Genomic DNA, 22,947 nt, shown 5'->3' on the forward strand with positions numbered 1-22,947 from the left:
CTGGGTGACAGAGTGAGACCTTGTCTCTAAATAAATAAACAAAATCAATGTAATTTATCAGATTAACAAATTAAAGTTAAGAAGCATATAAAAGAAAATTCAACATTCAGTCAAGATAATGATTTTAGGCAAAAAAAGAAAAAAAAAAAAGGGAAGGAGATTTTCTTAATCTGATAAGTGATATCCACTAAAGGCCCAAGCATCACATACTTCATGATAAAATGTTGATAGCATTGCCTCTGAGACTAGGAGCAAGGCAAGCCTGCCTGCTAACTCTGCTATTATACAATGTTGTAGTGGGGGGGGGTCATAGTAAGTGCAGTAAGACCAAAAAACAAACAAACAAAAGAAATAAAAGCCGAGAAAGGAAAAAAATAAAACTATTATTATTCAAATAAAGTGATTATTAATGTACAGAGTCCAAAATATTATTTAAAAATATTAGAATTATAATGTGAGTTGAGAAAGTTTGCTGCATATTAAATCAATATATGAAAATCAACTGTATATTTATTTATATAACAGCAAACCTTAGGAAATAAAGTTTTTAAAAGTATTCCATTTGTAATAATACCAAAAATATATAAAATATCTAGAAATACATCTGAAAAAAGATGAGGAAAACCTCCATAACAAGATGAAAAACATTACTAAGAACAATTAAGATAGCCCATGTTTAGGCCGGGCGCGGTGGCTCACGCCTGTAATCCCATAATCCCAGCACTTTGGGAGGCCGAAGCAGGTGGATTACCTGAGGTCAGGAGTTTGAGAGCAGTCTGGCCAACATGGCAAAACCCCGTCTGTACTAAAAATACAAAAATTAGCTGGGCGTGTTGGCACATGCCTATAGTCCCTGCTACATGGGAGGCTGAGGCAGGACAATCGCCTGAACCCAGGAGGCGGAGGTTGCAGTGAGCCAAGATTGCACCACTGCACTCCAGTGTTGGTGACAGAGCAAGACTCTGTCTCAGAAAAAAAAAAAAAAAAAAAAAAGCCAGGCAAACTGAACCAAAAGAAAAATGGGCAAACTTCCCAGGCACTTCACAGAAGAGGACACCTCAAAGGCCCCAAAACACTTGAAGAAGTGCTCATTCCCATTAGTCATCAGGGAAATGCACATTAAATGAGATACCACTACATACCCTCCAGAGTGGTTAAAGGAAAACAACTGAAAATAGAAGTGTTGGTAAAATGTAGAGCTGTGGAAAGCCCCTGCTGATGGGAGTAAAAATTGGTCTAACAACCTTGGAAAACCGTTTAACATTACTTGTTAAAAGTGTTCCAGTAACATGCAGAGCCTGTGATCCAGCAACTCCACACCTAGATGTGTACCCAACATAAATATACAATATCCACATGGGAACAGAGAAACAAGCACAGGAATGTCATAGCAACATTAATCATAATGCCACAAACTGGAAAGAATCCAACGACCTATTAAATGTAGAACAGATAAGATCCACTGAGCACTTTCCACATTTCCATTTTAAAGTTTTAAAACATTCACAGGTGAAACAAAAATAAACTAGAACATTCTGAACACCATCACCTTCCCACGGGAGAATACAGTCGGGGCTGGCCTCGCGCAGCTGTGGTTTTAGAAGGCGCCTCACCTGAGCCCTGAGGATGCTCATGGTCTCCAGGTCCTCTTCCTGCTTTGCAATCGTTTGCTTCATCTCATCCATTTGAAGCTGTTTGGAAGCCAGAGCCTTCTCTGCCAGTTCCAGTTTTTCACTCAGTTCCTTCAGCACTGACCTGTCCACTCTTTCTGACTGAAAAAGACACATTTCTTCTAGAAATGGTTTTGAAATAATTTTGCCTATTTTAGCAAAATATTAGAAAAAGGGTTATTTATTATTTCTTAATTATCAGCTCTGGCAGGGTGTGGTGGCTCATGCCTGGAATCTCAGCACTCTGGGAGGCTGAAGTGGGAGGATCATTTGAACCCGGGAGTTCAAGACAAGCCTGGGCAACGTAGTGTGACACCTGTCTCTACGTAAAAAAGAAATGCATCAGCTCTAACCAGTCTGTTAATTAACAATGCTAACTTATTCAGAAAGTTATATTTAAGATGTGACTTGCAAATAACAAATTCCTAAAAAAAGAAGGTAACCCTAAAATCAGGAATACAATAACAAGATGATCCAATCTTTTTTTTTTTTTTTTTTTTTTTTTTGAGACGGAGTTTCGCTCTTGTTACCCAGGCTGGAGTGCAATGGTGTGATCTCGGCTCACCGCAACCTCCGCCTCCTGGGTTCAAGCAATTCTCCTGCCTCAGCCTCCTGAGTAGCTGGGATTACAGGCAAGCGCCACCATGCCCAGCTAATTTTTTGTATTTTTAGTAGAGACGGGGTTTCACCATGTTGACCAGGATGGTCTCGATCTCTTGACCTCGTGATCCACCCGCCTCGGCCTCCCAAAGTGCTGGGATTACAGGCTTGAGCCACCGCGCCCGGCCAAGATTATCCAATCTTGATAAGGCTGTGATACTGTTATTTTTTCACTCTTACTTCCTGAAGTCAGTGGAAAAGATGAGACGTGAAATGGTGATACACTGGAAAGCAACCTTTAAAACCAGACTTAGGGAAGGATTCATGCAACTATTTTATATACAAAACGTTCAACAGTTTCTGTTCATTACTAGGCGATGAAAGTAAATTTTTTCTGTGAATACCTCTTTTCTTGTTAGTTCCTCAATTGTTTTCAATGCATTATTGTGTTCTTGAAGGAGCTTGTTGTGTGTCAGTTGTAGCATGGCTAATCTGGACCTGTTAAAAAAGACATTAAAACATGGAACCTTGGGAAAAATATCATAGAAACTTACAGTCTTGCCTCTGAACCTTTGGAACACTCAAGTGGAAAACTCTTCTCGCCTACCTTTATCATTCCATCACCTACTAGCATTTCTTACTCTCAAAAAAAACTTTTCTGAAAAATCAAGATGGAATACAAATAATCAGCATAATTTTATTCTGACAAAGCTTTTAAACTTTATCCCCTCTGAGAAATCTCCTAGGACTCCTTCAGATAAGTGAAAAGGAATTTTTAAAAAACTTATTCTCAAATCTGAATTACAAACTGTATAAAAAGGCGACTCTCCTCTGCCCAGTGGCCACCCCTCCCCTTCCAACACACACACTCACTTTTCTTCCTCTGTCTTAGCCTGCTCCATTTTGATTTCTGAGAGCAGGCTTTCCACTTGCAGCTCTAACTTTTTGTTATGATAAACAAGCTCTTGCTTTTCATTCAATTCTGATGGGGTTGCAGAATTTTTCCTTTCCAGGGCTTGACACCTAAGAAAGGTCAAGGTTTCATGAGGATAAACAATGCTCGTTTACATCTCAGTGGCTTTTAAACAAATCCCAGGGTTAGGTACAATACAAAGAGTTTTAGGGCTGTAGAGTTTTACATAATCCCCCTTGCTTCTTTACTAGACATGGCCATATTTCTGAAACCTTAGGCCTACACATAAAAAAATACAGATCTAAGTCACATCCAGTACTGTCCTCTTTGAATAATTATTTTAACCGGTCATACAGATACATTTTTATTATTTAAATGCAGACCACAGTAGTAATTAGCTAAAGGTGCTTCTCATGTAGTGATGCATGGGTATCTTTTATATTTAAAAAGGTTAATGTCTTTGCAATCTGTCAATTGCAAAGACATTAGTTTCTGACGAAGATTCAATAGGGGAAAAAGGAAGCTCCCCTAAGGCTTCTTAAAGATCAGAAAGAGAATTTCAATATAATACAGATAAATGACAGCTATGCACAAAGCATTAAGGCCAAACACATAAGACATATCATTTAACACAACGTATACAGAAGAAATTATAACGCACAATTTACAAATGACAAGACAGGCTCAGAGAAGTGAAATAAATACCTTGCCCAACACAAATAACTCGCAGACCCATATGTCAAATCTAAGTCTGTTAGTCCATAGTCCTAAGTTGTAGCTGCCATATGGTATCACGTTACCGTAACACTACAGAGTGTTGGGAATTATAACCTCAAGAAAACACACACAGCTCCATATTGTGCTGGAAGCATGTTAGCCAGTGAATCCAATAGAACCACATCGACTTAGGTTTGCTAAGTTTTGGGTAACTTCTTACATCAAGAGAAACAAGCAAATGCCAAATTCTCAATGTACATGTTAGCCTGAAATAATTGGTTGAAATAACAAATTGAAATGGACTTTTTTCCAAGTAAGTGTCACTCAAGATCTTTATGTTCTTTTCGTCTTTCTTTTTTGAGACGGAGTTTTCGCTCTTGTTACCCAGGCTGGAGTGCAATGGCGCGATCTCGGCTCACCGCAACCTCCGCCTCCTGGGCTCAGGCAATTCTCCTGCCTCAGCCTCCTAAGTAGTTGGGATTACAGGCACGCGCCACCATGCCCAGCTGGTTTTTTTTTTTTGTATTTTTAGTAGAGATGGGGTTTCACATGTTGACCAGGATGGTCTCGATCTCTCGACCTCGTGATCCACCCGCCTCGGCCTCCCAAAGTGCTGGAATTACAGGCTTGAGCCACCGCGCCTGGCACTTTTCGTCTTTCTTTATGCTCATTCACATCAATGTCATCAGCTTAAGTCAGTAGCAGGAAACTTAGCTCACAGCTCTGTAGAGCTCTCACTTAGGATCGTACATTAAACAAATGCCCCTAAATGGCAGAATTAAAGTTCTCCAGTCCCCACTCCCCCATATTACAATTATTTAAGTGGAACATTAACTGGAACATTAGTATTTCCTGAATTCATATTTTAATTAGGTCTCTAGTATTCTTTTAGCCATAATATAGTAAAAAAAAAACCAAAAAACCTATGTTTTTCTATAGTAGTATAGTTTGTAAAAATGTATTCAAAGGGGGATGAAATTGCTCTTGCATTCTTACTTTTCTTGAAGTCTCTTCTTCATTAGCTCAGCTTCACTGAGTTTTGTATGAGCCTCTTGAAGCTCCTTAAACAGGGATGTCACCTGAAGGTTCAGTGCCTCTACTTCACTTCCAACCTATCATATGGGAAATCCCAAACATATGTATACGATTATCATCAGAGATTAAACAACCCTCTTTGGGAGAAAACAGTCTGAACCATTAGTAGCCAGTTAAGACTGGATGGTGAATTGATTCAACTGTGACAATACTCCAGATATCTTGTATGAAAAGAGTGTTTTGGATACTTGGTACTTGGGTTTGCTAATAAAGCATGAACTAATCAGTTTGGATGCACTCGTGATAATGACTTTATCACTATTAAAATTAACCCTCCAGGTTCAGAGATCACAGACCACAAAGGTGTCAAAGCACAGTCCTATCTACCCAGCTAACAACTTGCCCCCATACTCCCTTCCCAGTGTATGTTTCTAGTTTACTCAACTACTTCTGTTGTATAGCCGTTTTCCTGGCAGCCGTATAATTTCTTTTTTTGAGACAGAGTGTCACTCTGTCACCAGGCTGGAGTACAGTGGTGCAATCTTGGCTCACTGTAACCTCCGCCTCCCGAGTTCAAGCGATTCTCCTGCCTCAGCCTCTTGAGTAGCTGGGACTACAGGTGCGTGTCACCACGCCAAGCTAGTTTTTGTATTTTTAGTAGAGACAGGGTTTCACCATGTTGTCCAGGATGGTCTTGATCTCTTAACCTTGTGATCCGCCTGCCTCAGCCTCCCAAAGTGCTGCGATTACAGGCGTGAGCCATCACATCCGGCTCTCTATCATTTTTGTAAATGAGTTTGTGATGTCTTGAAAGACCATACTTCCCTACTATTGGCTGTTGAATGAGTTTTAGTCAACAGGGTACTATTTTTCACTGGTGGTCTCTTCCTCTGTTTTCTAAATGTTCTTTATTCTCTCAACAGTAGAGTTTCAGTCTCCTTGCATACACTAGGCATTCAATATATATATTTGTTGAATAAATTAATTACCTGAAGTAAATATTTTATGTAAACACTTTTCACATGCGCTCCTATGGCTATTATACCTTCACAGCTTCAGTATCTTCCCTAAGCTTAAGACCCTCTGCAGACTCAAAGGTGCCTCTCTAAATTACCAGACAATACTGAACAACACAATACTGAATCTTTTTCTTTCAAACTACTTTATTCAAACCCGTAATGGGATAGAACCACAATCTTTCCATTCTACCTCAAGTTTCTGAGTCATATCCTCAAATGATCTTATTATAAAGTGGAGAAAATTCCTTTTTCATACAGTAGGCTTGTTCATTTAAGGACTTAGAATAAATCAGTCAAGAAGAGATACAGGAAATGGTTTTGCAGAATACTGATAGAAATACATCTTGCTACAATTGACACAGAATGAAATACAGACCAGGACAAGGAAATATAAAAGGAATAGATCATGTTTAACATCAACACAATTTCTCTATTTCTAAAGCCAATAACACATCATGAGATTGGAATTTGGTGGCTGGACTACTCTGGTGTGTGGGGGTGTGACAGTGGCTGTGGGATCTCAGTACTCACAGTCTCTGCGCCTTTCTCTTCCTCATTCTCTTTCTCTGTGCTCCTGTCTGTCTGGGTTTCAACCTCAGAACGATTACTTACTTTCTTTTCAAAATCTGAAACTCTGAAAAATCACATAATGCAGAAAGTTACTGTCTCTTTGGCTTTAAGAAAAATAGCAATTACAGAAGCACTGAAAAGAACACTGTTTACAATCTGGATAAAGGATCGGGGTTTTCAAAATCTACACATTCACTATATTAGCATTAGTTTTATTTTTCATCCTAAAATTGGCTTGAATTGATTTCACAGATGAATACACACAGAGGTAAAAGGCAAGTATAACTTGAACACCGTCTATTTTCATGTACTTGTACTATGCAGAAATGTTTTTGAAATTGTTTTTGTGTGTGTACACATGTGGATGCATGTGTGTTCCATGAACATGGTATCTCATTTTTAAGAATTCAGTAGATAAGGAAGACTTTTCCTTTTAGGACATATCTAAGTTTAAAAGTCACTGAATAAACAACAACAAAAAACTGTAACACCATTATTATTATTATTATTATTATTATTATTATTTTTTGAGACAGAGTTTCGCCCTTGTTACCCAGGCTGGAGTGCAATGGCGCGATCTCGGCTCACCGCAACCTCCGCCTCCTGGGCTCAGGCAATTCTCCTGCCTCAGCCTCCTGAGTAGCTGGGATTACAGGCACGTGCCACCATGCCCAGCTAATTTTTTGCACTTTTAGTAGAGACGGGGTTTCACCATGTTGACCAGGATGGTCTCGATCTCTCGACCTCGTGATCCACCCGCCTCGGCCTCCCAAAGTGCTGGGATTACAGGCTTGAGCCACCGCGCCCGGCGCTATAACACCATTCTTACAGCAAATCATAAGCACAGGAAAGCCATCCCAATACAAACAAAACAATAGAGACTATGGTTAAAGACAGTAGGTTGAATATATGCATAGAATTTATTCCCAGCCCAAACTCTATCTACTAGAATGACTTTTGAAAAGTTATGTGCCTACGGGAACAAAGAAAAAGGGAGAGGAAATAACAGCAGGAAAATATGGAAGCATAGGTCTGAGTGGGACCTTACCAGCCCAAGAAGGCCGACTTTTAAGCCAACTGTAAGGAGAGCCAAGAAGCAACCAGATTCACACGGTGGGAACTCCAGGACGCTCAGGAATGAGTGACACTAGGAACCTCTGCAAATGATGACAAATGTGGGGCCTTAGCTTTCCCCCTAAGATCAGGAACAAGACAAGGATGCCTGCTCTCTCCATTTCTATTTAACTCCTTTTTTTGGACAGGATAATCAGGCAAGAAAAAGAAATAAAAGGCATTCAGACTGGAAAAGAAGAAGCAAGACTATCTCTGAAGATGACATAATCCTGAAGATGGCAATTCTCCAAATGATTTGGTGATACAATGCTATCCCTAGTAAGATCCAAGCAGGTTTTTTTCAGAAATTAACAGGCTGATCCTAAAATTCATATGTAACAGTAAAGAACCTAGAATAGGCAGCAGTCTCTAAAAACAAGAACAATGTTGGAAGGCACACTCTTCCTGATATGGTTGGGCTTTGTGCCCCCACCCAAATCTCATCTTGAATTGTAATCCCCATAATCCCCACGTGTCAAGGGGGAGACCAGGTGGAGGTAACTGAATCATAGGGGTGGTTTCCCCCATGCTGTTCTCATGACAGTGAGTGAGTTCTCATGAGATCTGATCAGCACTGATCTCACTGATTGGCACCTCTCCTTCCTGCCGCCTTGTGAAGACGGTGCCTTGCTTCTCCTATTGCCCTCCGCCCTGATTGTAAGTTTCCCGAGGCCTCCCCAGCCATGCGGAACTGTGAGTCAATTCAACCTCTTTTCTTTACAAATTACCCAGTCTCAGGCAGTTCTTTACAGCAGTATGATAACGAACTAATGCACTTCCTGATTTCAAAACTTACTACCAAGCTATAGTACTCAAGACACTGTAGTACTGGCATCAGGACAGACATAGATCAATGAAACAGATTGAAAGTCTAATGAAGTTGGACTTCTGTATCACAGCATACATGGAAACAAACTCATAACGGACCACAGACTTAAATGTCAGAGATAAAAGTACAAAATTCTTTTTTTTTTTTTCTTTTTCTTTTTTTTGAGACGGAGTTTCGCTATTGTTACCCAGGCTGGAGAGCAATGGCGCGATCTCGGCTCACCGCAACCTCCGCCTCCTGGGTTCAGGCAATTCTCCTGCCTCAGCCTCCCATGTAGCTGGGATTACAGGCATGAGCCACCATGCCCAGCTAATTTTTTTCTGTATTTTTAGTAGAGATGGGGTTTCACCACGTTGACCAGGATGGTCTCGATCTCTTGACCTCGTGATCCACCCGCCTTGGCCTCCCAAAGTGCTGGGATTACAGGTGTGAGCCACCGTGCCGGGCCACAAAATTCTTAAGAGAAAACAAAGGAGTAAATCTTTGTGACCTTGAGTTGGGCAATGGTTTCTCAGAAGGGACATCAAAAGCACAGGTGACAAAAGAAAAAGGAGATAAACTGTATTACATCAAAATAGAACAAACGTGCTGCAAATGATACCATCAAGTGAAAAGACAATCCATAGAATGGGAGAAAAGAGTCGCAGGTCAGATGTTTAATAAGGGACTTGTATCCAGAATGTAAAATGTATTCTTTTAAGTCAACGTAAAAAGACAACCCAATTTTTAAAAATTGGCCAGGGATCTGAATAGACTTTTCTACAAAGCAAACAAATGGTCAACTTGAAAAGATGCTCAACATCACTGTCACTAGGGAAATATAAGTCAGAACTATGAAATACCAATTCACATCCGCTAGGATGGCTCAAGTCAAAGTGAAAGACAGTAAGAAGCAAGCATTGGAATGGATGTGGAGAAAGTGGGATGGATGCTCATACACTGCTGGTGGGAATGCAAAATTGCACAGCTGGTTCCTTAATATATGAAGCAGAGGCACTATATGATGCAGCAAGTCCACCTATAGCAATATATCCCAGCGAATTAAAAATGTGCGTCCAAGTAAAAACTTTTATGCAGTGTTCATAATAGATAAAAAGTGGCAACAACCCTAATGTTTATCAACTGACGAATGAATAAACAAAATGCGGTCTATATAGACAACGGAAGATTATTCAGCAAGGAAAAGGAAGTATTGATAACGTGCTACATTGTAGATGAACCTCAAAAGCATTAGGCTTAGTGAAAGAAGCCAGTCAGAACAGACCACAGACTGTATAATTCCATTTATATGAAATGTCCTGAATGGCCAAGTCTATAGAGACAGAAAGCACACTGCTTAGAGGAGCAGGTAATGAGTGTTATTTGGGGGGAAATGTTCTGAAATTATATTTTAGCAAGAATGGCTGCACAATCCTGTAAGCATTCTAAAAAACACTGAGATGTACACTTTAAATGGGTAAACTGTATGGTATCTTAATTATATGTCCGGAAAGCTGTTTTTTTTTTGTTTGTTTGTTTGTTTGTTTGTTTGTTTGTTTTGAGACAGAGTTTCGCTCTTGTTACCCAGGCTGGAGTGCAATGGCGCGATCTTGGCTCACCGCAGCCTCCGCCTCCTGGGTTCAGGCCATTCTCCTGCCTCAGCCTCCTGAGTAGCTGGGATTACAGGCACGTGCCACCATGCCCAGCTAATTTTTTTGTATTTTTAGTAGAGACGGGGTTTCACCATGTTGACCAGGATGGTCTCGATCTCTTGACCTCGTGATCCACCCACCTCGGCCTCCCAAAGTGCTGGGATTACAGGCTTGAGCCACCACGCCCGGCCCCCCGGAAAGCTGTTTTTTTGTTTTTTTGTTTTTTAAAAAAAAGCCTATTTCAAGTTAACCTGTTTCATACCTTTCTTTGGCCTCCTTGAGTGCAGTTTCAAGTCTCTCCACCTTCTGGTTCCCTTCCCTTAGGCACAGCAGGAGCTGGCTCACAGTTAACTCCTCATGTTCCAAGTAATTCTTGGCCCCCTCTGCAGATCTGTTCCTATATTTAGACAATGCCATGTTCAGTATAAGGGTTAAAAGATTTTCATCAGAAAAATACCAAAGCCTAAGAGAAGAGTGGTCCAATATAAGTGGAACCAACTTACAGGAAGCGCTTTCCAGAACATTCTCCAACTAATTCTCAACTAGGGAACAAGTCAACATCACTGTCACTGGGGAAATACTAAGCAGAACTATGAGATGCCAATTCACATCCACTAGGATGGCTAAAGCCACAGTGAAAGACAGAAACAAACATTGGTAAGGACGTGGAGAAAGTGGAACGCACATACGCCGCTGGTGGGAATGCAAAACCAGTGGACCCCCAGCGCCAAGCTCCTCCGTGCTTCCTAGGGAAGGTGTGGAGACTCAGTGAGGCTCCAGAGAGGCCAGCCTTACATTGCACATACCCACTTCCTCCAAACAGTCACCGTGTACCTGACACCAGGCCACAACACCCACGGAACAGTTCAGCAGAGGCAGCCGTGGCTGAAGGTGCCAAGCTTTCTAGCAATCTCCTCTCAAAGGGGACTGCAGTCAGGCAAAATATAAAGGCACATTGTACAGGCAACTGGCCTTCCTCCAACTTAGCAGAGAACATCACAGCTCAAGTCAAGGGAAGAAAACCTTTTACATTTGTGGCCTCAAGTAATGAGAGCAGAGAAATGAAGGCACTGTTGATATGTCAAGTATTTTTCTTGATTTCAAAATCTGACTAAGAGACATATCAGTGACAAACAAACCCATGATCACTGTTACAAAACATTAGGGATGGCTGTGATGATGCTAACAGCAGCTACTCTTTCAGCCACTGACTCAGGTTCACATGTCTAATAAACAGCCAGGATTAAATCCCAGTTTCCAGGACTCCGAAGCTCCAACTCCAAACCTAGAAATCAATCTCATACTAATTACGATACTCACAAGTGGTCCAGAGCTGGTATTTTAAAAATAGTCACGTGGCTTAAAAGAGGAAGCGGTCTTTGCATCTGGATATGAATGATGAGGAAGTGGCTTTGAAATTTCAAGCAGGGCTTTTTTATTTCTACTTCCAGGAATGTCTTTGAATATTGAAAAAGCAATTTGGGGGAAACTGGAAGAATTTTTAACCAAAAAAGGGAATTACTTTCGTTTATGCCAATTATCCTGTTTGATGAAACAATATTACCTAATACTTTCTTCCTTATACAAGGGCTTAGAAACATAATGGAAGACAATTTTTTTCTCACATTTTGTAAGTCATTCTATATGCACATTCATCAGGTTATACAAAGGTTTTAAAAATCTATGAGATGGCTGGCGTGGTGGCCTACACCTGTAATCCCACCACTTTGGGAGGGTGAGGCAGGTGGATCACCTGAGGTCAGGAGTTTGAGATCAGCCTGGTCAACATGGTGAAACCCCATCTCTATTAAAAACACAAAAAATTAGCTGGGCATGATGGCGGGCGCCTGTAGTCCCAACTACTCAGGAGGCTGAGGCAGGAGAATTGCTTGTACCCAGGTTGCAGTGAGCCGAGATTGTGCCACTACACTCCAGCCTGGGTGCCAGAGTAAAACTCTACCTCAAAAAAAAAAAAAAAAAAAAATCTATAAGAGATCCTTAGAGATCTTTTCAGAGTAACTGTGTCTTAAACAGATGATTACAGGAGTGAGCAGCTTGCAGAGGTGAGCTAGCAGTCTCCTTGGTGAGCAATGCTTCTAAGAGTCAAGAGGTTCAGGTGCGCAGTTCTAGGTACACCTTCCGCCCCAAGGCCGCGCCACTGTTTAAGATATCTGCGTCTTCACATCTACATGGGACAGGTACACTTGAGATGCCATAGATAAGAAATCTGAGCACTCTCAGGTGACATCCACAGTGACTAAGAGTGCTATAGGTCATTGCTACAAAAGATGTTCCAATATTGGTCACCCTGGCTTGTAAGTGGGAAGTAGCAGGGAAAGGAAAATAAAAATATTTCATTGATAGAAGCTGGACAGCCTGGTCCGAGTCAAACAGCACTGGGGAACCAGTGAGTAAACGTGTCTTTGATTAGGAACAAATCACTGACTTGACTGAGAACCAGTTTGTTTTCACTTCTAACCTGCTGGAGGTGAGACACCATTAGAACAGAGTAGTCAGTGTGAGCCAAACAGGCACCAAATAGTTTTTTTTTTTTTCCGAGGCGGAGTCTCGCTCTGTCACCCAGGCTGGAGTGCAGTGGCGTGATCTCGGCTCACTGAATCCTCCACCTCCCAGGTTCAAGCCATTCTCCTCTCTCAGCCTCCCGAATAGCTGGGACTACAGGCGCTTGCCATCATGCCCAGCTAATTTTTTTTTTTTTTTTTTTTTTTTTGTATTTTTAGTAGACACAGGGTTTTACCATGTTAGCCAGGATTAGTCCCTATCTCCTGACCTCGTGATCCGCCCACCTTTGCCTCCTAAAGTGCTGAGATTACAGGCGTGAGCCACCGTGCCCAGCCACCAAACGGTTTTTAATCTGCCAGTTTAAGAAGCAACATTAAAGAGCATTCAAACTAAATATTCTTGAAAGGTCCTGGTTTAAATCATGAAGAAGTTACTTCCGCAGGCCATTACACTTGAGGTCCTGTGACAAGCTCCCATTGCCAAGCCTGCCCCGCCTGCCTGCCTGCCAGCCCGCGTCTTCCTTCACATACGTGCCAATGGGGACTTTTCTCGTGGGCCCAGGACTATGCTTGATTTCTTTCACTGACCCTTCTGCTTCTCCTTCCTGTAAAAAACAGAAATGCAATGGATTTAACACAATATGTCTGTGAGACAAAAATCTCTGTCAAAAGAAAAAGAGACAAAAGATGAATTTTTGTGACATGTAATGCAAGGAACCTTCCAAACATTCAGATGCACAATGTTTAAACTGGATGGCTCAAATGGAATGGAAATGTACTCTTCCCTCACCTCGCACACCCTGTTGAGATTATAAATATCCTGGCTAAGGCATGAAGGTCAGTTTCCTCTGGCTCTACACTTTCTACCTGACTCCGTAAACATGAAAGCTTATCTGCTCCTCCCATTCCTTGGCAGTTCCCTCTTTCTCAAGGTTAAGGTCAGGCAGAGCTGGTGACAACTCCACATATCCTTCTTGGACAGTCCTTTAAAATGCAAAATGCTAGAACTCCCCGAGGCAAAGTTAAAAAAGAGGCAGTTTCTGTGAATGAGATTCACAAAGCGCCTGGGCCAAGTCGGTTCCCCTCAGAAATTTGTATGCACCGCAGGTCACTTAGGTAACAAGAAGACTAAGACTCACAGAATTTGAGAGGCATTTATATTCCAGTAGGCTCCCAGGGAAAATCTTCAACAGTGCACAAAGACGGTTCTAGATATGTATTTCTACATACAAAATAGATATCTAAATATATATCTATATTTATATAATATGTATCTTTTTTATTTTTTTATTTTTTTATTTTTGAGACGGAGTTTCGCCCTTGTTACCCAGGCTGGAGTGCAATGGCGCGAACTCGGCTCACCGCAACCTCCGCCTCCCGGGCTCAGGCAATTCTCCTGCCTCAGCCTCCTGAGTAGCTGGGATTACAGGCACGTGCCACCATGCCCAGCTAATTTTTTGCACTTTTAGTAGAGACGGGGTTTCACCATGTTGACCAGGATGGTCTCGATCTCTCGACCTCGTGATCCACCCGCCTCGGCCTCCCAAAGTGCTGGGATTACAGGCTTGAGCCACCGCGCCCGGCATATGTATCTAATATTATATATTATATTGTTATCAATAATGTTATATATTTACATATAAGTGTATATAATATATAACATAATATAATGTGTAATTATATAATATAGATATAGATCTATATTTAGATACGGCATATATACATCTATTATAAAAAAACATAGATACATGTATTTTTTTCTCTGCTTGGTGGGGGTCTAGTTATTTTTGGTATTCCTTCCTAAATCTTGGGCAGTGCTTTCCAGTTCACAGAAGAAAAGCAAGCAGAACATGTTTACACTAAAAATAACTGTCACTCATTTGACAGGGAGAATGAGATGCTAATCATGCACCTTCAAAGAAGAAGCTTCATTTGGAAACTTCTGATATACTGTTGGGTTTCCTGCAGTATATCAGTTATTGACAGAATGATAAAGTTCTTTGGTTAAACTTCTGTTTCAGTAATCTTTGATCACTTGCAGAAAGTGTACTCTGGCAAAATACACTTTTCAATTGATATTTTAATTCTCTTGATTTTGGCCACTAAAATGTATGAGGAGGCATGGATGGCTAAGTTATTCAGAGCCATTTCCTAACTCTAGTGCCGCAAATGAATCAGAAAGCAAAGACAATCACACACTCACATTTCAGATGTAACCAGTAGGTGAGCTTTTTTGCAAGTTGCTCCCCATTCCTCCTGACTTATCTACAATGTACATTTTTCTCTTCCAGGGACACAATTTTTTTCTTTTTCTTTTTTTCATTTTAAATTTAAAAACAGTATCTTGCTCTGTCACCCAGGCTGAAGTGCAGTGGCACGATCATGGCTCACTGCAGCCTCTCAAACTCTCGGGATCAAGTGATCTTCCTGCCTCAGGCTCCTGAGTAGCTGGGAGTGCAAGGGCATGCCAACATGCCTAGGTAACGTTTTGTACTTTTTTTCTACACACAGGTTTTTGCCAAGTTGCCCAGGCTGGGATTGAACTCCTGGGCTGAAGCAATCCTGCCCCCTTAGACTCCCAAAGTGCTGGGATTACAGGTGTGAACCACTACACCCGGCCCACTACACCCAGCCAGTCGCTTTTCCTGTATCACATGTGTACTCTGACTCAGCTAAAGTGACCATCTGTTCTACAGAGGATTTTATCCTCCTTATCTAATCTTTGTTAGCAGCAATGAGGGAGAGGCCCCCACCTGGTCCACTGATCTGCCCTGCTCTTTAATAGGGCTGCCCCTGCCCCCAGGCACAGTGGTAACAGATGCTTCTCTAGAGCTTAGGGCCCCCTTAGTTAGACCACTTCACTTTGGGTTGCAGAGAAATTTGATTTTGATGGCACTGGCTTCAAACTCAGTTCTCAGAGGTTCCTGAGTAGCTGCTGTTGAAAGTGAAAGAAAAGCCAGGACACTCCCTTAACCTACAGCCAGAGCAATTCTGCTCTTTCTTTTCTCCTGTTCTTATTTTTAATATGCCAGGGTTCCTCATACCACTTTGTTTGCAAAGAGGGTTCCGTTGGCACAGTGGCTCATGTCTGTCATCCCAGCACTTTGGGAGGCCAAGGTGGGTGGATCACTTGAGGCCAGGAGTTTGAGACCAGCCTGGCCAACATGGAAAAACCCTGTCCTGACTAAAATACAAAAACTTAGCCAGGAGTAATGGCATGTGCCTGTAGTCCAGCTACTTGGGAGGTTAAGGCACGAGAATCTCTCGAACCCTGGAGGCAGATGTTGCAGTGAGCCGAGATCGCATCATTGCACTCTAGCCTTGGGAACAGAGTGAGACTCTTGTCTCAAAACAAAAAAGAGGGTTCTGTTGTTAAAAAATGTTTGTAGCTCTTTTAAGTGAATTGCTGAATACAGCTTTGAGACCTGGTTTGAAAAATGACAGAAGGTTCATGCTTGTGTGTTTTTTTTTTTTCTTTTTAGGTCAGTCACAAAAATGTTCAATTTGCCAGGACATGATGAAAAAAATTACTACATCTTTCATCATAAAAGGTAATTAATATTTTTCCATTTTAGCTATGACAACCCTTACATGCGTTATGCTATACTTAAAAAATGAGGGCCAATTTCGCTTTGCCACGCTGCAAGTTCCTCAATCCTTGTCTTCCTTGTGTTGACAAGAAAAAGTAGTATGTGTTTCATCTTTCCAGGGGAGGCTTTATAGTTTGCTCAAATCAAAAATAAAGCCAAAAACTTACAGCCATCCTAATTTCAACAAAGGAGTCTTCGGAGGAGCCACTGGAGTTCAGCTTGAGCTGCAGTTCAGACACGATGCCCAACAGGTCTGCCTTCTCTGCCTGCAGCCGCACCACCTGAGTCCTGAGCTGCTCCTTTTCCTGCTCTGTTTCTGCCGTGGGAAGCATGGAGTCACCACTGGGGTCCTGGAGATGACAAGGAGTAAAGTGAATGAACAAATCAAACTAAGGCCGGTCACCATGGATGGGCTCACACCTGTAATCCCAGAGCTTTGGGAGGCTGAAACAGGAGGATTGCTTGAGGCTGGGTTTTGAGACCAGGCTGGGCAACATTGCAAGACCCCCATCTTTACAAAAAATTCAATATTAGCCAGGTGTGGTGGCTGAGGCAGGAAGATTGCCTGAGGCCAGGAGTGTAAGATCCTGTCTCAAAAAAAAAAAAAAAAAAAAAAAAAATGGCCAACAAACAAATACAAATCAAACTAAGGACCTGGCTATGAGACTCAACTGCCTCCATACCCAGTGACGAGGAAGTTTCTTAACACCTTTGTGCCCTGTACATTTTTTTTTTTTTTTTGAGACAGAGTTTCACTCTTGTTACCCAGGCTGGAGTGCAATGGCACGATCTTGGCTCACCGCAACCTCTGCCTCCTGGGTTCAGGCAATTCTCCTGCCTCAGCCTCCTGAGTAGCTGGGATTATAGGCACGCGCCACCATGCCCAGCTAATTTTTTGTATTTTTAGTAGAGACGGGGTTTCACCATGTTGACCAGGTTGGTCTCGATCTCTCGACCTTGTGATCCACCCGCCTCAGCCTCCCAAAGTGCTGGGATTACAGGCTTGAGCCACCGTGCCCGGCTGCCCTGTGCTTTAAAGTAGAAAATTCCAGCCTTTACTTGCCTTTTTTTTTTTTTTTTTTTTCCGACAGAGTCTCACTCTGTTACCCAGGCTGGAGTGCAGCATCACGAGCTTGGATCACTGCAACCTCCGCCTCCTGGGTTCAAGCAATTCTCATGCTTCAGCCTCCCAAATAGCTGGGACTACAGGCGCCTGCCACCATGCCCAGCTGATTTTTGTATTTTTGGTAGAGATGGGGTTCTGCCATGTTGGCCACACTGGTCTTGAACTCCTGACCTCAGGGGATCCACCTGCCTTGGCCTCCCAAAGTGCTGGGATTAGAGGCATGAGCCACCATGCCCAACCCACAATTTATTTTGGCATAACATTTAAAATGGAAATTTTTACATTATTTTATTGTGTTCAAATAATCAAAATTAAAGGTAACTTCGTGACAAGAAAGACAGCCTTCCTTGCCATGCTGGCATAATCTGGTATTATGGAAATAACCAACCTCACTTTGGCAACAGTGGACTCATAAGCTGTTGTCTGAAGTTCCAGAAAGGATGGACAAAAAGCTGCCACCACACAACCCCCTGCCCTTTTCCTCCCCGCCAATGCCCATCCATGCCCCTTCTTCCCACACTTGGCAAGTCTGGTAGAAGCCAAAGCACCAAGGACATGATTTGGTTCAGTGACAACAAAGCACAATGGATGGTCCAAAACAGTGTCGGGGCCGGTCCCTTTCATCCTTAAGGTTGGTGTTTCTGTTGTCATTTGTTTGTTTGTTTGAGATGGAGTCTTGATCTGTCGCCCAGGCTGGAGTGCAGTGGCACAGTGTTGGCTCACTGCCACATCCACCTCCCAGGTTCAAGTGATTCTCCTGCCTCAGCCTCACAAGTAGCTGGGATTACAGGCCCCCGCCACCACGCCTGGCTAAGTTTTTCTATTTTGAGTGGAGATAGGGTTTCACCATGTTGGCCAGGCTGGTCTCGAACTCCTGACCCCAAGTGATCCACCCGCCTTAGCCTCCCAAAATGCTGGGATTACAGGCGTGAGCCACCATGCCCAGCCTATGTTGGTGTTTCAAGGTTGCTAAAAGTACATCTGGTGAGAAATAAGAACACTTAAAATGCAGAGGCTGGTACGAAGGATTTAAAAAAAATTAAGTTCCAGCCTATGCAGACATGAATAATATACGTCAGTATCCCATTACTGTCAAGGCTGGGTTGTGTTCACCATGTTGCAATGACTGCATATGACAAAGTCGTAAGAGAATGACTCTGTTCAGATGTGGTGTTTCTAGGTGGGAGGAGGAAGAAAAGATCTAGGCTATACTCTAGGTGCAATGCCTGGAGCAGATTCTCTTCAGTTCCTGGGCTGTTTTTGTGGCTGAGAAAGAAAGATGTGGAGGCCGGGCACGGTGGCTCACACCTGTAATCCCAGCACTCTGGGAGGCCGAGGTGGGTGGATCACGAGGCCAGGAGTTCGAGACCAGCCTGGCCAACATGGCAAACCCTGTCTCTACTAAAAATATAAAAATTAGCTAGGCGTGGTGGTGGGTGTCTGCAGCCCCAGCTACTTGGGAGGCAGAGATAGGAGAATCACTGGAACCCAGGTGGAGGTTGCAGTGAGCCGAATTGTGCCACCGCACTCCAGCCTGGGCAACAAGAGTGAAATTCTGTCTCATAGGGGAAAAAAAAAAAACAAAGAAAAATATGGCATCACACAGTCTCTTTGGTCCCTTGCAGCTGTCAGAAACCTCCGTTGCTTCTGTGTACATGGCACCATGCTTTGGTTCCCTTCCCAAACCAGAAATAAATGTATTTGAGATGATCAGAAAATGGCGACACATGAGAAAAGTGAAACTTCCCCCAGCCTCCCATCTTTACAGCATAACTAACAAATGCCTTAAGACCAACCTTTAAAGAGAAATCTCAGTCACCTTCAGGAATATATAGCATGAGTAAGTGTCATCTATGGATTCTCCAAACAAGTAATGAAAATAGGTGACCTCAAACTTGTCAACACTGTCTAAGTTGGCTTTCTCTTCTCCCTTTCCTTGTGACAGATGCCCTAAGGGATGGGAAACAGGCCCAAAGGCTCCTCAGAGAACCGAAACAGCATCAGAAAGTCATCTGGATGCATCATAAACGAACCATCCATGAAATACAGAAAACCGGGGGTACAGGCATTAACTGGTAACATGATGTACCCCTTCTACTCCTGGGATGATGCTCTTCCTACGCATGGGGCAGCCCTCGCTACAAAACAAGCTCCCGGCCTTAGAGAAAAGCAACTCATTGTGAAACCGAAGAGTTCGGTCTGCAAAGAAAGGTGGAAAGTCTGCATGCTGTCTTAGTAATGAATCATACAAAAGACACACAAACTTAAAGAAAAAAAAAAAAAAAACAGTAAAAGGACAGGTACTGCTCAGCTAGAACTCAGAAATAAGTAGGTAAAAGTGAGACTATACTTTAGTAGGAATCTTCATATGTATCCTCTTGACATAAGGAAATTGAATAGAATGAATTTTTTTTTTCTTTCTTTCGAGGCAGGGTCTCACTTTATTGCCCAGGCTGTAGTACAGTAGCTCGATTTTGGCTCACTGCAACCTCTGCCTCCCAGGTTCAAGAGATTCTCCAACCTCAGCGTCCTGAGTAGCTGGGACTATAGGCGTGCACCACCATGCCTGGCTAATTTTTCTGTATTTTTAGGTGAAACAAGGTTTCACCATGTTGGCCAGGCTGGTCTTGAACTCCTGATCTCAAGTGATCTGCCTCCCTTGGCCTCCCAAAGTGCTGGGATTACAGGCATGAGCCACCATGTCCAGCCTAATATAGTATTTTTCTAACCTTTTATGCTTTAGATGATTCTGTGTCATCCTTCCTTTCCCATTCTTTTCTTTGCATTTATTTCTTTGTTTCCCTTCTTTACCCATCCCAGAAATTAGAGATCAGTGAAGTTTAAGATAGAGTCTCTAGAAAAATCACCCGTATCCAGAATAAGTCCTGCCTTTACCATCTCAGTGCCTCACCCTCCAAAGGGCCATTAGGTGCCAGGCTTGGAAGAACATGGACGGCAGAGGACTCCTTAGCAAACACACCCAGTAGAGGATGCCAAACAGTTTCTGGTTTGTTTCTTTAGTAATGTTTTTGACATCCACTCCCAGCTCTGAGCACGTTTTCCAGGTTCTTTGGGTCAAGAAAAATGTGTCTCTTTCTCTCTTCATCTGTGGTAACGCGATAGCCCCCTACCACAACATGACATTTTTCCAAAACGTTTTTAAAAAGGAAAATGTATAGTGAATAATCTCCATTTTAGACTGAGTGAACAGACAAAGTCAACAAGTAAAAATTCTCAGTAATAGGTTTCTTAAAACATTTTTTTTTTTTTTTGAGACTGAGTTTTGCTCTTGTTACCCAGGCTGAAGTGCAATGGCACGATCTCGGCTCACCGCAACCTCCGCCTCCTGGGTTCAGGCAATTCTCCTGCCTCAGCCTCCTGAGTAGCTGGGATTACAGGCACGCGCCACAATGCCCAGCTAATTTTTTGTATTTTTAGTAGAGACGGGGTTTCACCATGTTGACCAGGATGGTCTCGATCTCTTGACCTCGTGATCCACCCGCCTCGGCCTCCCAAACTGCTGGGATTACAGGCTTGAGCCACCTCGCCCGGCTTCTTAAACATTTTTTATATCAAAGACAGAAACTAAAAACAATTGATGGTTCTAGGCAGAGGCCCATCTGCACCATCTATAATGAATACAGAACGCTCATTTATAACCTCAGTGCTCTTCTACCTACAGTCAGTATGGTCAAAGCTTTACAAATTTCTTTCCCCTAAAAGAGATTATACATGACCCTTAACAGGGCAACCAGTCTTTTCAGCAAAAGCGCTTCTTCCAAGACCAGGCAAAACACCAATCCAGACGGAATCATGAAAGGTTTTGATCTAGGAGTCTAGACAAGTAAGATTCTACCACAAATGTTAAGGAAAAAAAAAAAAAATCACAATGGATCAGTCTGCTCACCTCAGATGATCTTTCTGATTTCCCTTTCAGTTTCCCAAGCTCTTCCTTCAGTTTCTCATTCTCTTGACTCAAGGCCATTAGACGCTCTTTGGCTTCTTTGCTCTGTGTCTCAAAAAACTGGCGTTCTTCCTTCTGTTTCTCTGTCCAGGCTGAAAGCTCCTCAAATCGCCCTTTCATGGCTTGATTATTTAGCTTCATGGCTTCTGCAGGAGATTCAGAGGGATGGAGTCACACACCAGGAAGAGTGGACTTCATCTGATGGCCCAAACCTCCCCTAGACCACTTTACCGCATGGCTCTGAATCTAAGGATGCCATGCTTAGCCTAGGCCCAAGGGGCAGCAGCGAAAAGACTTAAGTGGCTCTTGCTTACAGAAAAGACCAGTGGGATTAACATCATTTCTAGTCCTTAAAGGTCCCAAGAAATCTGGGTGTGGTGGCTCAAACCTGTAATCCCAGCACTGTGGGAGGCCAAGGCGGGCAGATCACGAGGTCAGGCGTTCGAGACTAGTCTGGCCAACAAGGTGAAACCCTGCTCTACTAAAAATACAAAAAATTAGCTGGGTATGGTGGTGCGCACCTGTAATCCCAGTTACTCAGGAGGCTGAGGCAGGAGAATCACAAGAACCTGGGAGGCAGAGGTGGCAGTGAGCCGAGATTGCACCATTGCACTCTAGCCTGGGTGACAGAGTGAGACTCCATCTTAAAAAAAAAAAAAAAGTCCCAAGAAAATAAAGTTGATTTGGGTATCGTCACTACAGCACAAATATCTAAATATCTGTGGTTACCAGGGAACTAAGGAAGTTAGTTACTACTTCCTTAGTTCCCTGGTAACTTACTACTCCTAGATTCAAACACTGGTCCTGCCAAAAGCCATGGCTTGAGATACCAAGATGCTGTCTCTTAGGAAGGTAATATTTAGGACTAACTCTGGAACCATAGCAGCCTTTCTTCCTTTTTTCTTTTCTTTCTTTTCTCTCTCTCTTTTTTTTTGAGATAGGGTTTCTCTCTGTCATCCAGGCTGAAGTGCAGTGCATGATCATGGCTCACTGCAGCCCCACCTCCCTGGGCTCAAGCAATCCTCCAACCTCAGCCTCCCCAGTAGCCAGGACCAGAGGCGTGCACCACCATATTCAGCTTTTTTTTTTATATATATAATTTTTTTGTGGGGACAAGGTCTCACCACCTTCCCCAGGCTGGTCTTGAACTCCTGGACTCAAGCGATCCTTCTGCCTCCACCTCCCAAAGTACTGGAATTACAGGGGTAAGCCACCATGCCCACCCTCTTTTTCCTTCTGAATGGGCTAAATGTCATTATGCTAGTTCCCTGAGGTACACACACTTTTTATTTTTACCTGTATCCAAAAGTAAAAATCAAAACAGATTTAGCCTCGCCAAAAGCTAAATCCTGTGCTTTCCCACCTGCAACTGCCTAGGGAAACAGGGAGAGAAGGGAGTTCACCACCAAGCCTGAGTGCAAAGGGACGGCATTTCCCAAAGGCCTGGGATGAACAGGGCATGCAGGCGCCAGCCCCGCTCACCTTTCAGCTGGTGGTTCTCGGTAAGGAGCTCCTTCATCTGCTGCAGCAGCTCCTCCGGGGTGAACGTGTCCAGGTTTGGGTGGGCCAGATGGGGGGGTCCATTTCCTGTGCTTTCACTGGGGCTGTCCCCCTTCTCAGTGAGGCAGCTGAGAGGTTGATGGGACAT

At 42.9% G+C, this 22,947-nt stretch overlaps 1 protein-coding gene across 3 annotated transcripts in view; it reads right to left on the minus strand.

Annotated features, from left to right (window-relative positions):
- Positions 1-22,947, minus strand: part of OPTN (optineurin) — a 32,467-nt gene extending 9,520 nt beyond the window's left edge. For all 3 annotated transcript variants that reach the window (XM_039478868.2, XM_039478867.2, XM_039478866.2), the window contains exons 1-10: positions 22,782-22,947; positions 21,243-21,445; positions 16,377-16,559; positions 13,151-13,224; positions 10,360-10,494; positions 6,486-6,588; positions 4,897-5,012; positions 3,144-3,293; positions 2,675-2,768; positions 1,614-1,772 (exon numbers count right to left, since the gene is read on the minus strand). In XM_039478868.2, the coding sequence (XP_039334802.1) occupies positions 1,614-1,772; positions 2,675-2,768; positions 3,144-3,293; positions 4,897-5,012; positions 6,486-6,588; positions 10,360-10,494; positions 13,151-13,224; positions 16,377-16,559; positions 21,243-21,445; positions 22,782-22,947 (1,383 nt within the window). The remainder of the gene's footprint in view (positions 1-1,613; positions 1,773-2,674; positions 2,769-3,143; positions 3,294-4,896; positions 5,013-6,485; positions 6,589-10,359; positions 10,495-13,150; positions 13,225-16,376; positions 16,560-21,242; positions 21,446-22,781) is intronic.

The sequence above is a fragment of the Saimiri boliviensis genome, chromosome 8 (genome assembly GCF_048565385.1).
Source record: "Saimiri boliviensis isolate mSaiBol1 chromosome 8, mSaiBol1.pri, whole genome shotgun sequence".
In the NCBI taxonomy this organism is placed as follows: domain Eukaryota; kingdom Metazoa; phylum Chordata; class Mammalia; order Primates; family Cebidae; genus Saimiri; species Saimiri boliviensis.